Raw genomic sequence first — 17,606 nt, 5'->3', positions numbered from 1 at the left:
TTGGGAAAGGACTGAGACATGTATACAGGATTTGGGGAATGACCTCATCTGTTTAGAGAGAAAACTCTGAACAGTCAGTCAGAATTTTCTGTTCCACCGAGTCAGATTCATTTGCGCTTAAATTTCCATGATTGATGAATTAGTGTCTGGAAAACACAAAGTGCATTCTGACGAAGTGAGTGATCACTTCAGCCTGAGAAGCCCACCTCCATTTATGCCAAGGGCTCATTCCTATGAATATACAGATATTATATATATCTATATATCTGTATATATATCTGTGAATATACAAAATGTCAATGTATTTATGACAAGTGGATTTTAATAATTCAATAATTAATCATTTAATATTTCAAGTGTAAATACATGTGTAAACATGTTTCACCAGATAAAACAGCCTACAACTTTCATTATTACTGACCACATCGTTCATAGTGCAATAAAGAAAAAACTATGTGCAATAACAAACTACTGAAGTTTACATCTGGATAAGTGCTACTTCTGTCATTACGCTCTTTTACTGCTGCTACTTGTGTATATACTATTTATTTATTTTTTAGTGCATGCTTGATTGTTTTTTTTGATATATTCTTTTGTACATTGTTTGCACCAAGGGAGTAGCGCTCAAATTTCGTTGTACACTGTACAAGGACAATAAAGGCTATTCTATTCTATTCTATTCATGTCTAAAGGATGAGTGGGCTTCTTTGCTCTGGCTGCTAGCTCTGCAATCCGATTTTATGAAAAGCAGGTGAAAATAGACGGATGACCAATAAGCTGTGATCTACCATTTCCAGAGAATATTTCACACATAAACTCTCTTTCTGATCCCACATCAAAAGAAAATAAATAGACTGCCAATACAATTTATTGTCAGGACAGGTATTATTACTAAGAAAGATGATGTGAGCACAAATGTTACTCAGTGCTTTATAATACCATTTATGTGTTTGACTTTTAGCATTTCATTTTATTTTTTATTAAAATATTTTTTTCACACTTTTCAAGGCGCTAATCAGTGCTCCAGTGACGTCTAATTCTTCAAGCATAGAAAAAAATGTTTCAACACGACTCTTGAATTGCCATCACGAACTAATGTGCGTGTTGCAGCCTGACACCTCTTCATGACCTGTATGTCTCCAGAGCCTCTTCCTGCTGGCGATAAAGTTATCTGATTTCTAATCCCAAGCATGAGCTCGTGATGGCCAGTGGTAATACCACTGTTCGTCCATTGGGGGCACAATCGGTCCACCAACTGCTTGAAGAGCGAAAAGAAGACTGGAGACCAACTTGCATCAATTGTTCGAGCCCAACGTCATGGAAAGAGTTACTTTATTCTTCCCTGTGAGGAACAGCACGCTGGAGAAACAGCCACGGTCTGTTATTTTCATTTACTTTGGACAACAGTGAACATTTCGGCTCCGATCGGTCCAGTTTATCTGATTCAAACGTCGAGCGAAGATGCACAGGAACCTGTTTACATGGCAAAACCAGAAAGTTTCGATGAGGGAATGCGGCTCCACAAAGCAAAGACGCCTGGAGTTTTCTTCCTGCTGGACCTCTATTCTCTGGAATACTTTTAACCGGGACTAATTTCGAGGATTGTGCAAGAAAAACGCGTCGACATTTTCAGGGATTAAACCGTCGTTTTTTTGTTTTTTTTTTGTCGACCTAGTGTCTGGTTTGACTCCTCGGGATGCGCGTAGAGGGTTTCTGTTCCGCTAACACTTATTCCCCCGTCATTTGAATTTTAATTGAAACTGTACTCGTTTATGGGCCAAAGATCGCACAAGTTTACGTGCCGTGTTGTTGAACAATCGTCTATTGGGCGTGTAGAGGCGCCGCTATTATGAGCGCTTCATCACATTTAAACGGACAATCTGCCAACCTGAGCTCCTCGGTTATTTGAGATGAGTTTAAATATTGCATTGAGCCAGCATCGGATGTTTCCTACGGAGCATGTATCCAAACAGCAGCGTGTAGACTATTTGTTTAAAGCACCGTCTAGTGAGTCAAGATGTCAGTGATAGCCAAAGCCATCTACACATTTCAGAGCGAAAACCAAGAGGAGATCAGCATTCAGGAAAACGAGGAAGTGGTGATCTTTGATGAGAAATCTGTGGATGGCTGGTACCAGGGGGAAAACAGCCGAGGGGAGAGGGGGCTCTTCCCAGCATCCTATGTGGAAATAATCCGCACCCGCTCCAACTCTAATGTGACTGACTGTTCCATCAGTCCTGCTGGCTCGCTAGGAAATGACTCCTACTTCAGCTCCACTCCAAACAGCAGTTTTTACACGCAGCAGAGTTATTATGACGACGAAGATGACGACTGGGACGACTGGGACGACAGATCGACAGTGGTGGACGATGGCGACCACAGCATCAAGAGCCCTGGTGCTAACGGTCACGCTCATCAGAGCCCGAGTTCCAATAATCCAAACGTGCACTATCGGGTAAAGCCACACATCGAGAGGCAGGATAGCATCTCAAGCTCCAGGAAGGGCAGCATGGTGGGCAGGAACTTGAACAGATTCTCCAGCTTTGTGCGCTCTGGGGTGGAGGCATTTGTGCTGGGCGATGTCCCCATGATGGCAAAGATAGCTGAGTCCTACACTATCGAGATGGGCCCAAAGGGACCAAAGTGGAAGGAAAGCCCACAGCCCTTCTCCTGCTCTATTGAAGATCCCACAAAGCAGACCAAGTTTAAAGGCATAAAGACTTACATTTCCTACCGGGTCACGCCGAGTCACACGGGTCGACCTGTTTACAGACGCTACAAACACTTTGACTGGCTGTACAACCGCCTGCTGCACAAATTCACTGTGATCTCAGTGCCTCACCTGCCAGAGAAGCAGGCCACAGGCCGCTTCGAGGAAGACTTTATTGAGAAGCGCAAGAGACGCCTGATTTTGTGGATGAACCACATGACCAGTCACCCAGTCCTGTCACAGTATGAAGGCTTCGAACACTTCCTTATGTGTGCGGATGACAAACAATGGAAGCTGGGTAAAAGGAGAGCAGAGAAGGATGAGATGGTTGGGGCCCACTTTATGTTGACTTTGCAAATTCCCAATGAGCATCAGGACCTTCAGGATGTTGAGGAGAGGGTAGATACTTTCAAGACCTTCGCAAGGAAAATGGATGACAGTGTCATGCAGCTCACGCACGTGGCCTCAGAGCTAGTGCGAAAGCATCTTGGTGGATTCAGGAAAGAGTTCCAACGCCTCGGAAATGCCTTCCAGTCCATCAGTCAGTCATTCATGCTTGACCCCCCACACAGTTCCGAGGCCCTCAACAGCGCCATCTCTCATACTGGACGAACCTACGAGAATATTGGTGAGATGTTCGCGGAGCAACCTAAGTATGACCTCTTCCTGATGCTGGACAAGCTGTCACTGTACCAAGGCCTTCTCGCCAACTTCCCAGACATTATTCATCTACAAAAAGGTAATGAAGCCATTATTGTTTGATTTTAAGTGATTTCCTTGAAAAAACATACCTCATATATGTAGTTACTTCATATCTACCGATGGGACGGACAGTCTGAAACTCTGTGAAGATAGGTTCAGGTTAGCGCCTGAAAATTAAGTTAATAGAAGTCAGGTGTGAAACAACTCATGTTTGTGAAAGTCTCATCTTAGCCACATAACATCAGTCTATATCACCACATTAGTTTCTCACTGTGTGCTGTTCCGTCATGTGTCAACATTATGTCGAGGGGGGGGGGGCTGGTCCAGGACTGGCCAGAGCAGCAAACATGTTTTTATATGCTGCAAACAGCTGGTGCTCATTATTGCGAAGGTCTTTAGTTCATGCATTCACTCCACCCTGGAAGAAATGAGAAATCCAGGCATATTTGAATGGTGAACTTCTCTTAGTCCATTCACATTGTTTCTTAAGTCCGTTATGCTGAAATACATGTTTATTGACTTTAAATTCTTTTGATCAGTGTTGTCCAGACTTTCCTGACTTGCCATTCATTTTTGAAACAACCATGCTGTGCTAATCGATACTACTTTTTTTTAAAAAGATTGATTCTGAAACAACATTCTTATGTTCACACAAAATAAAGGTGGGTTAATGTAACTGGTCACATCTCCAGTGGCAAATCATTTTCAATCAGAAAGCACAGAACCCGGACTCAAGTGCATGACTCACAGCAGAAGTCATGTTCAACAAGTTCATCATTCCCAAGCAAGGTGCGGTACACAGGTAGTCGGCAATAGTCAAAAACTGTAGACAGTTTAGATTTCATGTCATTTCATTCAATGGCCACTTGATGCTGATAGTATTGCTGAACTCTAAAACAGGAACAAGACATGGTGGTTCAAAATCCTGGCGGAAACCTTGCTATTCACACATATCCATTTACAACAAAATTGTGTTCACATCAACTTGTGTATGTCTCCTGCCAGGACATTCCTAAACTGTAGGTGGCAGTGTAACAAGAAGTTGCAGCATGTTAGCCAATCGGAATCTCGAAAATAGCAACAGCAACACATCTTTGCCTCTCTATATAATGGAGCATCTGTATTTGCAAGCGTGCAACAAGGGTTTGCATAATTTTCGCTGCTCCTCTGACGGAATCCGTGGTGGTCGGTCTAATGTCACGAGTGCATGCTTTGTTGCTTTCTGAGACGTCTAGTGCCAGCTGATCCATTTTGTTTTGTTTATATGTGAACGTGCATCCGGAGTTTTTTTTTTTGTTTTGGCTCTCCAGTCTGGTGTGTGTTTTTGTAAGGCATGCATCAATAACAGGTTTTTACAAAACAAGTAGTGTACGAGTGCTTACATTTGAGTACTCACAATACAGAATACTTACTCCATTACACATAAAGTTACACATTAAGTTACTTTAGTTACTTTTTTATATATATATATATATATATATACATCGTTATTTGAACAAAATTCCTCACTATGTTTTTCCTGTACATGGGTGATGGTCACAAGTGTCACAAAGGTGCAATAAACTGATATTCAATGACTGCATGCTGCTTGTAAAGTGGTATTGGTTTCATAATATTGAATCGATACGTCATATCGGTATCAGTGCGTCTCTAGTAAACATGGTTTGCAAAGGTGAATTCTCTACTGTGTATCAACGACTGTTTTCTAAAAAATAGCCATATGTGTGTAAAAAGGGGCTCGGTCAGTGCAGTTTAACAAAACATCTACCATATGACAGATGAAAGGTTTACTTGAACATTGTATGTAGGTTTGTTTCCTCATATCTGGCGATCCATTTGGGTGACATTGTGGTAGGCCGCATTAAATAGTGTGCATCAAAACTGGCTCCAATATAAAAAAAAACAACTACATTGTACAGCTGGTTGCCCTTTTCCTCTCTACTGAATTGAAACTTCTACTACACAGAAACACTGTTTGTTTTTCCTCCCATTGCTGTTTCATGTTAAGTTTGGTAGATGTGTCAGGAATGTTGCCACACAACAATGTGGCCTGCTCTTGTGTGGATTAAAAACTGCGTATTGTTTGAGAGTATGTCTTAAGTTTTCATGTTGACTTCGTGAACTGATGAATTTATGCTGATAAGTTATATATAGCAGGGTTCTCCCCAGCATTTGTCAGCAGAGGTTGAGCCCCTACGATTTCAAGTATTTCAGCATGCAAGCTACTTAGAAATGCAAATTTGTGGCTGTGCAGTCCACGTCAGTGACTTCTTTGTAGAAAATGCTTGAGGATAAGTCACATCACTTCTGAACTCGCCTTTAAAACGCAGAGCTGCATATTTATGAGAATAGTAATGTGTGTGTGGTTTACTTCCGCCTGAGTGGCGCTATTTAGTAGGGATGTACCGATACCACTTTTTTGCCGACTGAGTATGGGTACTGACACTTGAGTGTTTGCCGATACCGTGTGCCAACTGAATACTTAATACCACAACATCAATTTTGGATTGTGCTTTTTGGTTAAAAAACAACAACACATAATTGTACTTTTCATATTGACATTAAAAAATCTGATCCGTGTCACATATGGGCAAGAGAATCAGAATTGACCTGCAGCCTATTACAGTAAAATGCGAATAACATCATATTCTTGTCACCTTCCACGGGCTGATTTCCTGTCAGAAAGATGCACGTTGCTGATTACAGGTGGAGCGAGGTCCACCACCATGATGCGCGTCAGGGAGTATATTTATCGTATGAGAAAGGGCAAGTGTGGCAGGGAAGCAGGGAACTAGCCTTATTTGCGAGAGAGTAGACAGCTCCAGAAAAACCCACTGTACTGGTGTCGGTATTGAGACATACCAACTTTTTTCTGTCCTCATTTACACTACTGATATGAACGTGGGTTGGTTCAATAGAAAACACGGAGGTTCTGAGTCACTGCAATTGGTTGACTGTCCTGAGCATCATGCAAACTTCACCTCACCTGAGTTCACTTTTGACAGTGATGGCACCTCACAGGCAGTGCACTGTTTAAACATCCTGAATGATTTCGACAGTTTGGCTGAAAGGAGAGGCAGAGGCTGAGCCCTGGAAAGGCCCAGGATAAAGGTTACTTCAAGTTCTTTGTTTAGACTTCAGTATCAAGCTGGAACACTGTCAGTTTACATGTATGTGAACATATATTTTGAATACAATGCATTATTTAGTTAATCTCTCACATATAGTTAAGAGCTCTATACCGTTCATAGACAGTTAAAAGGCTACTATTGCATTTAATAAATTTTCCATTTCACCCCCAACTTGGATGCAAACGTTACATCACTGACCACTAGACGTTCCACACAGCAGAGGATTGCCAGCATGTACCCACGAGTAATTTCAGCTTTACACATCTTACAAATTGCTATTCTTTGGCCTTTCTCAGATGTATTGAAATACCTCCACCTGCATGTTTTCACCACATCCAGTATTTCTCGGCGAATCTCTATTATTTAGTTCTCTGTGTTTTCATTGGTGGCTTTTTCTGGCTCGTAGATTGTTGATTTGTTTTCTTGGATGTTGAGAGGTCATTCTTTGTAAAACACGTGACTGTTACTGCAGGGTGTGTTTTATGCAAGCAGAAACATTTTCCTCACAACACATCTGGATGCGACTTTGTTCGCATGATCACAAACAGCTGTTGCAACACTCTGATGTTCTTATGTCTTCCTTGCGTTCGAAATATTAAAGCGGTGTGAAGGTGCCAGTGATCAAACTGTATCCCCAACAACTGTTAAGTTAACAAAAAAACATCATTCTTTATTTTTGCTATGTGTTTTGACATAAGGCAGTGGTCTTTCAAACCATGTAGATAATTCCAATGTATTCCCTTGATTTTCCTTGATTTGGGGTGCACTGCAATTCCTTCCTTAAGCCTCAACCTCAACCTACATCCTGAAAAAATGAGTGTTCTCGCGAGGATCAAGGACTGTGCCAATTTTTGGGAAGTTAAATCGAGAAACAAGATCGAGGTATGTAGCTTCCTCAAAGAGAGCTACAAATCAAAGTATTTTCTTTGTTGGAGTTGTAAAAGTCTGGACATATAAACATAGCTGCAGATGGTGTTGTCGCGGATCTTGTAAATGCTTCTTGCTCCTCTCTCTTTTTTCTTCTTCTGAATTGACGGAATGCCGCTTTGGTGTAACGCTACCCCCGACAGGCTGTGGACATACCTGCTTTAAAGAACCCGATCTTTCCTTTTAACCCTTGGTTTTTAGGAATGAGGCCTAGAGCTAAAGATTGAGGACTTAGATTGAGGATTAAGGAAGGAATAGAATTCCCCGTTTACTTAAATTTAAGATAAACCTTGACTTGGATATCCATGTGAGATTTAAGAAAGGGACAAGTAATCAATCGACAATATCCTTAGCTTAACCTTCCAAGAGTGGCCTTGCCACGATTGCGGCAAAAACACAAGAAGAGCAGTTGCAGCAAACACTGAAAACACTAATACAATACACAGGCTTTCCGCTTCATGTGAGAGAATCATGGTGCAGCACCACATCTTAAATACAGACTGCCATGCGTTCAGAATAATGAGCTTGTTTTCCAAAGATAAAATCTCACGGGATGAAACATCATAACAAGCAATGCAGGTGTAAGACATGGGTCGGAAAGTCAAAATAATTTCGAATTGTGTTGAAACGCTCCTGTTCGGTCACCATCCGACCGGGGAGTGAGTGAGTGCTGTTACTGCTCAAAGTATAGGATTGTTTGCCAGATCTTTCTCGGTGCTTTGAAAATAGAGGAGTGGGTTGCCAGAATTTTGACACTCTTGCAGAAGTCATTTCTCTTTCTCTTAAAAAATACATTGTATTGTAGTTCTTCGTTGAGGCTACGCTGCATGGTGTTTGATCATGTCACGTGCTCCAATTTGGCCTCATAGTCTCTTTGCCACCAACGCAGAATGTTGACTTTTACGATTGCTCTCAATATATACAATTTAAAGGAAGGGTTATTAGCCATTTGAATGCCCAAGTTTTAAGGAATTTTAAGAAAACTCTGATACTGATGCTGATTTTTTGTATACTTGAAAAGCCGATTTCTGATTTAATCTCTATTTTGGGGTAAAACTACTGAAGCAAAATCTTATTTCAAATGTGTTGTTTTTATTTAAAAAAAAACAAAAAAAAAACCCTTTACATGATGAAGTGGCTCTTAAACAATTTGGTAATATGAACTGCAGGGCAAATGTCTTCACTTGAAAATATTATGTTCTCCCTTTCTTTTACTGAACACACTGTGAAACAAACACAACTAATGAAACAAATATCTAAATTTATTTAAAAAAATAAAATATACCTATAAAATAACATAAATTCACCAAACACTAATATTGTGTTAAAAATAATAAAACGTTTAAAAATAACAATGTTTGCATGAGATAGACAAGTGCTTTGCCAGTCACAATTTTTTATTTGTGGTATCATAACATCAATAGTTTTAAACTTATTTAAAGGCAAATCATCAATCAAAACTCTTAAGACTAGTTAGTCTTTGTTATCTAGTCTTCCTGGAAGTTTCACAGTTCATCTGACACATCTGTTGATGTTCAAATAAAAACTCCATGTCTGCACTCTGCGAGCACAAGTGGATCATCAGCGAGTTCTGATGTAGGTTCTGCTATTTCACATTTCAAGCATTTTCCGAGTCATTTTCGAGGCATCCTTGAGAGAAGTCACTCCTGTGATAATAAAATGTGTCTACTTCAGCACTCCTGCAGTTCCCCAGAGTTTGGTGAGTTATGTTGAATGACTCAAGGAGCGCTTGGTTTATCCACCTCATTCAAAGGTTGAGCGTGAGCAGTTTTCTTATCCACTTCCAAATAATCATCTCTTTTCAGTGGTGTTTAAACAGAGCTTCAGCTGATTTTTGATAAGCGTCACCCGCTGATACCCATTTATTTTTATAACTAAGAGAATACACCTTAAATGTTCCAACCTTTTGTTTTTATTGAAAAACAATATCCACAAATGCAACAGCATTTTGTCTTAATAATGAAGTTGAGGGTGTAAATAAAATAACAATTTAGAGAACTAATTAACGAAACAACACTCCATGTTCATATATTTACTGTTGCTGCTGTGACATGTCAAATCCACCCACTGTGGGACAAACAACATGTGCACAAGTGTCAAGTTCGAATTGCTAAGTGCGAGATTTATTGTGTTCAAAGAGTCCTGCCAAGCCTTATTTCGCCTTTGCATGACTTACATTTTGCGATCTGCAACTGGGTTTTAACTCCACATTGACACGTATGCTTCCTATGGTGCGCAAACACAGTGTTATGATGATGGTAGGTTTGGTTGTGCTGCATGTGTGTTTTGGTTAGCTGCATGTCTGTCTGCGCTTTAAGAAGGGACTTGTTCCAGCTTTAAAATCACTTTCCTGCATTGCTAATATGTGCAGTGGAGTGCTGTGGTAGATGAGCTCAGTAGATAGGATCATTCTTTTCACAAAAGAAGTTGTTGGCTGGTCATCAATCCTGCAAAATTAAAAATATCACTGCCAATCGTTCACTGCATCTCTAGATTATTGTGTACCAGGTTAAAGATGCTCCCTTTGGGATCCCCCCCGTGAGTTCTCTAGACTTTTATCGAGTGTATGCCAGTAGTATCAGCTGAATATAGCATCCATTCCACTGCAAAATCTATAATTTATCTGCTCTGCTGTTGATGTTGAACTTTTGTACTTGCAATGCTCACCAGCTTTGTACCATTCCTATGATTGTCACAATGTGCACATAGTCTGACAAGCTTCTCATGGTTCAACATTCCTCACCAGCACAAAAGAAAACAGTGCATCGTCAGCAGTCAGTGGCCATCTGAAGAAAAACATGAGGCATTCTATTCTACTCAGTCTGGGAGTGTAAGAAAATATTGATACACAAGGATCAGTATTAAGTAGGGATGCACCAAAATGAAAATCTGTGGCCGATGCCAAAGCTGATTATAACTCAGAATTCGGAATATCCATTGTTGTGAAGATTTTCAGTTTTTAAATACTGCATGAAAACTGTCGACTACGTTTTTAAACATTTTTTAATGAAAGTGAATTATTTGATGATTTCATTTTTTTTAGGTTTTTAAATAAAAAGGTAATAAAAGTCTGCTTAGCCCGAGGGAATAGGCTGATAGTGTAAACAAAGGGCTCTAGATAGTTTGGTTGAACGCACATTGCAAACTGCAATTCTATTCTTATTTTCCATCACTTTAAAATATCTGAAAAGTTCAATACCATATACAGACGCCTCTCCATGACACTAGTCGGGAATTGGCCATGCTTTATATTTGACACCATGGGCAACAAAGCACTGATCCAATAAAGAAGAAACATATGATATATGGATCTGAAAGTGAAATCATTTCAGTTTGTGTTGAAGCGCTCCTGTGAGGTCACTAGCCGACATGGCCTGTGAGCCCGGGAGTGGGTGCTGTCACTGCTGAAGCGGAGGATTGTAGAAGTCTTCTAGACTTGCTAGACTTTCCCCCAATGGTGTACTGATGCTAGAATTTTGTCACTGGTCTTACTGCGCTCCTATGTTTTTTGTATTAAAAAAAAACAAAACGATTCTCTTGTCCCATTCTCTGACATTGTCCCGTCATTGTTCAAGCTGCTCTGCATGTTGTTTCATTGCACGATCACACACCGCTTTTGGCCTTCATTGAGCAACTGTTGCTTTTTTGCAGTATTGGGCTGAATATATTCAACCAATACTAACGGTTAAAAAAATCAAGCGGGTCATAAATCAACTGAGCAGACGAAATGCAAATGATGTCAACACATTGTGTTTTATTATGAACTTTTCCCACAGTCATATCAGTTTTCACAGTTAGATTTTCTGTCAACTGCAACGACATGTGGGGAATACTGGCAACATTTGTTTTCACACTTTGATAAATAAATATGATTTTCATATGAAGTGCTTTTTACTCGAAGAAACACCTGTGTTATCCACAGCATGGAAAGATGGTTAATACTTTGACAGTGGACTCGGCATCAGATGATACCTAAAGCCCAGGTATTGGTTTTGAGACCATAAAAGTTGGATCAGCAACGGTGCTCCTCTGACCGTGTGAACTCATGCTCCAAGGGGAGGATGGTTCCAAAATAGCTGTAAACAGATTCCTACACTGTGAGAGCGGTTAAAACTGGGGCCCTACATCGCTTTTTGTTTCTGCTTACATTTTTACATGGGCTGGTCACATGGTACGGATTGCGAGGTTTCAAATGTCAACAACTTTGTGACTTTATCATGCCTAGTCATTTATATGTACCATCTACATCTGGTGCATCAGTAACATATACAAAAGATCAAAGTCTTCCCTTGTTTTTGCTCCCTTTTTGCAGCTCAAACAAGTTTCATCACTTCACCCTGTTGCTTTGGACAATGGCCATTACACACATACATATACACAATGTTCTCTGACAGTCAGTAACAGGCTTTATTTGTCTTCGGGTGAGAAATGTCTTTGTGTCCAGTGGGCTCGTGTGGTTAGTTGTTAAGTGTCAAAGCCATTGAAACTAACATTCAGGCTCAGAATCACAGAACAAATACATGCCGTGTACAGCCACTGTGATATCTTAATTTTCATTGTGTATAAAGTGAGAAGCAAAAATATACCAACAAGCTTTGAGCAACAAACCTAGACAGACCTCAGTGTCAACAGACGGAGGTTCCTTGTCAAACAGTTCCTGCTGTTGTGAGGACCTGAGCACAGCCCTGCCAGCATTCCATAGCTTCTCTGATCATTCGGCTTCATCCATGACCTATATTCCTTTCCCCACTTCTCTTCTGTTCTGGAAGCACAGGCACTAAATACTGCTGCAACACTCCTGCTGAAATTGTGTTTCAGGGGACTAAGAAAACTGATTATATTTATATGAGTTTTTACAATCATGACCAAATGTTTATTATGCAAGCGTGGCCCTGTCGGTGCTTCTTTTATTGTCATTCACTGAGCACATTTAAACACTCGTGGCAGTTGGAAATGGTGAGCACAGCCTCTTATACTTAAGAGGTCATGTTGGAGACAGGTAGTCGTGACATTCTCTCGATGTCTGCGCAGGAAGGGTCCAGAGTCTGATGTGCTTTTTCCAGAGTCAGAGATTGAGTGGTGGTTTACAGTATGGTGCTTCTGAATGAGTTGTGCAGCTACTTCAAACAACACTAACAAACACTAGTACATCTGTACTTCCTCTGTTATCTGCTGTCACATGTAGCCCCTTCTCCAAACACAGGCTCATTAAACTGTCACATGTGAAATAGTTGCCTTCTCTCATCAGCATTAAACATTCTCTTTGTCCAGGAGAGAGCAAGCTGTTAGGTTTTACTATCAGGCCTTTTTCTGCTGTCATCTTTCAAAAAAATTATACATCACTTTTTTTGTCATGGATGTTCTTACACATTACTTCTATTAAAATTAAATAAATACTGCAGGTTATTGTTTTTTGTTTTTTTTTTTTCAATTCAAATTGACATTGCAATGTTATAGAATGTGACATTTTATTAGTCATGGAACATAAATCAACTGGATTAAATAAACCAAAAGTCTCTCTGGGACAAAAAGAATGACTACAATATTTTGACCAAAATACATTGACTTTTTGTTTGACCTAAAGTAGACTAAATAAATGGTTGCGACTTTAACACGAACACTAATTGTGACTAAGACTAAGAATGAACTTTGGTACAAGACTAAGACTAATTTGAAAATGAATTCTACTTGCATGCTATATTAACATCGCAGCATCGTGATCTCCTGGTGGAACTGGAAAACACTTTTATTTAGGTCAGAAGGCTGGTTTAGCAGTTGTTTCACATTCTTTAGCTTGTGTGTAACTGAAAACCATGCTGTGACTGTCATTAACATTGAGACAACCACCAGGCAGCTCCATTCTACTGAATAGCTACAAACTCCTGGACAGTTCTCGAATCGAGTGGCAGAAAAGCAGAATAATTAAAGTCCAGGAGTGACAGTCTGTTATTGTGAACATAGTTCAAAGTTCAGATTTACATCATCTCTGTTTGTTAGTTCTTATTATTTAACAACTTGACAACAGCATATTATGACATTGAAAATTCTGATTGTGTTTCTTGTATTTTTTTTATTCAAACTTTTATTGTACAGTTAAAAATAATGATGTGTGAATAACTGACACACGTTGAATGTGTTAACACAAACAAATGCCGTGATCAGCAAAAAATGTTTTCTCCGCAAATGGACTGAAAAGTGTATATTTACTGTGAAGATTTTTAATTTCAGTGGCATTCCTATTTTAGTCAATGAATGGCCATGAGGCTTGTTGACAGATTGGTTAGTGGCCATATCAGGTTTATGTCTGAGTCCCCCTGGCATAGAGTCTAGAAGGTATGAATTTAGTCCACGAGATTGTGACTATCAACATCGTGTCTGTCAATATTTGTGTAACAGTTTACTGAACAAGTCAACAGACTGTGTTATGACAGAGTGTGATGATGTTCAGTTATGCTCGTATGTCAGCAGACTCATTTCAACTTTCAAGCCTGGTTCCTGTGTCACATATGTTTGCAGGAGTGTGTAGCGGATGACTCTGGTATGGTCTGGTTAAGGTCGTCTGATTGATCAGTGCACCCCAAGTATGAAGGTGGCAGAGGAAACTGATTAAGGCGGAAACCTATAAGTGTTTATTTCTCAGGATGCAGGGATGCCAGAGGCAAAAAGGCTCCAGCTTGAGTTACACCTGAGTCAAACATTTAATTTACTCCTGCCTCATCTTGTTGATGTTATCTCAGTAAATCAGTGTCTGAAATATTTTCTATCTTGTTATCTCCTCCTCCCACCAGGTGCCTTTGCCAAGGTCAAAGAAAGCCAGCGCATGACGGACGAGGGTAAGATGGACCAGCATGAGACGGACGGCATCAGGAAACGCTGCCGGACAGTGGGCTTTGCCTTGCAGGCCGAGATGAGCCACTTCCATCAACAGCGGGAGGTGGACTTTAAGGACATGATGCAGGCCTACCTCACTGAACAGATCGCATTTTACCAGCGGGTGGTGCAGCAATTGGAGCGCACACTGCGCATGTACGAGACACTGTGACTCCAGTTGTACCCCTGCAGACTCACAGAGCTTCACTTTGATGATTTCAAAGATGTCACAGACCTACTGTACTGTTTGTCCTGAAAATAAACATCTATTACTTGTCAGAGTTATTATCTATTTCCAGATATTTAACGTGTTTGTAATTGTGGTTCTAGATTGAAAAAAAAAAAAAGTTCTTGAATTGTTTAGCAGCAATATCTCCAGTTTCGTCTGCACCTGTCTGTGTACATTCCATTTCTGATCATTGTTTCTCATTGACAATGCGACCCAATACCGTTTTCATAAATCCAACCTCCATTTTAACTTGACCCGTGCATAGGAAAAAGTCTTAACTTCAGAAGGCGCAATGAAGTGGCAACAGCATTGTTGGTATGTGTATAGTGGGTATATTGATCTGGACAGAATATTTATGGATTACTGAAAAAAAAAAAAAACACTCTCCCAGTCTACTAAGCCGTTTTTGTTTTGAATGTTGTCCAGCAGTGTGATAGCACTGTATGCATTTTGTTTCCAGTATGCTCTGTTTCTTTGTTTATTGGAAAATACAAACAATTTGTTGCTTTTCATGTGACTGCTTTTGAGCACTGTGTTGTCTTCCATCAATTTTGGGGCTTCTGGGTGGTGGCTGGTTTGGTAGATGAATCAGATGCACAACATGTTGCAGGTAGGATTTAGAGGAATTAACAGAAGCCATGGAACAGGAACTGCCCTTTCCTCATGCACTTTGGCACCCAGCGTAGATTTAAACGACTTACTTATTTTAATTTTAAACGAAAATATTTGTTAAAATTGAAATTCTCAGGATCGCTGATGAACTGAATTGTGTCGTATAAGGTTGTGGTGTGATGTTGAAATGAAATATTCGCTTGTGGCATGGCTCATTTCTTCCGGCGGACAATTGGAATGAGGTGTGTTCACACACGTTTGCACATGTTTTTATCTACTGGAGAGCCTCTGAGTCTGTGATGTTCTGTGTGAGTCACTGTTTGTGGAAAATCCCCATAAGTACCAAAAATGTTCGTTTTTGTCAAAAGTTAAAATCTTTATATTATTTAAGCCATTGATCTTTCATTGGCTAGTGGTCAGGGATGCCATCAACAACCCATATATACTATTAGTGCTTATGTTGGTGATCCAAGAATTATTTACACAAACCCAAATCTACTAAACAACAGTTTGTATGACCTTTAAATGTATACTGATATGACAGAGGGAGTTATATGTGTGGTAGATTTTCTTTTTCTGTAGGTTTGTATGCTTTTGTTAACTGTCTTCTGCATGAATAATGCATTTGTTTACTCCATCAATGTAAATTTCTGTTTGTGTGAATGTTAACTGACATACATAGGGACACACCGATACCAGTTTTTTTCCAAAGTACTTGCAATTGAGAACCGAGTACTTTTTAGTTTTTTTGCCCCATATTTTCCATAAGTAATTTAAAAACATTCCTAATTACTTTTCTTGTACATGGATGACGGTCACAATTTTCACTGCTGTACAAACACAGATTTTACAAAATGGTCATGAACTGACATTAAAAAACTGTGCACTGCCATAAAGTGCTATCGGTTTCCTGGTATTGGTGGCTAGAGTACTCAAGCCCGGCATCGGACAGATACATGATACCAGTATCGGTGTAGGTGCATCTCTAGACAGAAACATATTTATATTAAGACTCTCAGTTGCCCTAATTGCATGAGATCCTGACACCAAATCATCACCTGATTCGAATTAGTTTTCTTGTTTTTTTATGGCATTTTTTAGGGCTGTTGCTGTGCTGGGTTTATTTTAGCATTGTAGTGTTGTACTACGTAAAAGAAGATGTAGAACAGTGCCAAAAATGTAGATTCTGATTTACCTGTTGAGAGCAATAATAGCAGGGCTAGCATGTTCATCATTTACACTTTTTATGTTTTTGCTGCGTCATTTTTTTAGTAGAGAGAGAAGGGTGAGTGGAGGGCAATTGCTGAATACAAAATGTATGAAAGTTTTTGTGACTCAGTGCACACATTAATACAGGTGATGTGAGTGAGGAGACCAAGAAGTGATAAAGGGCTGATTTATGAAAGGTTTGCTTGTCCTAAAACATGTGCCAAAACTATTAACTACTAAAATGTTGTGTATCAAATGCATACACCTAGCTGCTTTTGTAGAAATTGTAGCATTGAGATGGATACAATAAAAGACGACAGACACAGGATATTTCATCGTCACATGAGTATTTTTGGAATTAATATGTACAACATCAGTGGTGTGTGCACTTTCCTGGCATGCAAGCTGACTGTATGTGGCGACTCGAGACACACACCAGCGTGTAGTTGCCAGTACACATGAATGAGCTTCGACTGCCTGTATTCGGTGTGCAGAATAAAGTACTTGAACTGCCTCTGTGTCTGTGTGTATTGGTGCTGCATCTGTGCCACTGTCCATTCTCAACCTTTTTAAATTTGAAAATGAAGTTGTTTCTTGGTGTGTATTGTCATTCATTTGATCAATAAAAGAAAGCATCACAGGAGAAAGTAATGACTTCAGTCGTATTTGAAATTGTGAATTTACTATGTTAATTCATCTAATTTGTCAATCGAAACAATTAGTTTTCTTTGGTGGTGTTGGTGTTGTTGCCCAATTCTTCTGGTTAAATTCCTTCAATAACCATCCAAAGCACATGTTAACCTTAACCAGGATTCTGAAACAAACTTAAACATAAATATAATGACCTAGTTAATTTGACGTTGTAATCCTCAAATTTCGGCTTAACTTTGCGGGTACCGGCAAAAATGACCCCCCAAGTAGGTGTTTTCCAAGAATTTGTCCTCACAAGTATAGCTAAACTCACTACACACACATATAAAAAGGTTACCACTGTACGTGATGCTTCACATTTTGAGGATCCCGTCATGAAAGTTACTCTTGGTGGTAAATAATCTGGTGAATACCGTGTAGCACCCTGGTGCCCAATATGTTCCAGATGTTTCGGAAGCAAACATTTCATTTAGAGGGCTCAAACCCACAGCTCTGTTGTTAAATTCAATGAGGTGTTGGCACACATCTTAATCTGTATTTCGAT

At 39.8% G+C, this 17,606-nt stretch overlaps 1 protein-coding gene across 1 annotated transcript; it reads left to right on the top strand.

The window, feature by feature from the left end:
- Window positions 1-1,274: 1,274 nt before the first annotated feature.
- Window positions 1,275-17,049, top strand: snx33 (sorting nexin 33). The gene is made up of 2 exons (XM_053885959.1): window positions 1,275-3,449; window positions 14,280-17,049. The coding sequence occupies exons 1-2, from the start codon at window positions 2,018-2,020 to the stop codon at window positions 14,531-14,533; spliced, it is 1,686 nt and encodes a 561-aa protein (XP_053741934.1). The 5' UTR covers window positions 1,275-2,017; the 3' UTR covers window positions 14,534-17,049.
- Window positions 17,050-17,606: the final 557 nt, after the last annotated feature.

Source organism: Synchiropus splendidus, chromosome 14 (assembly GCF_027744825.2).
Source record: "Synchiropus splendidus isolate RoL2022-P1 chromosome 14, RoL_Sspl_1.0, whole genome shotgun sequence".
Classification (NCBI taxonomy): domain Eukaryota; kingdom Metazoa; phylum Chordata; class Actinopteri; order Syngnathiformes; family Callionymidae; genus Synchiropus; species Synchiropus splendidus.
This window is presented reverse-complemented; position numbering and strand designations above follow the sequence as displayed.

Coding starts and splice junctions, on each gene's coding strand:
- snx33 (XM_053885959.1), top strand. CDS start 2,018: ATGTCAGTGATAGCCAAAGCCATCTACACATTTCAGAGCGAAAACCAA. Junction 3,450..14,279: donor CATTATTCATCTACAAAAAG/GTAATGAAGCCA, acceptor TCCTCCCACCAG/GTGCCTTTGCCAAGGTCAAA.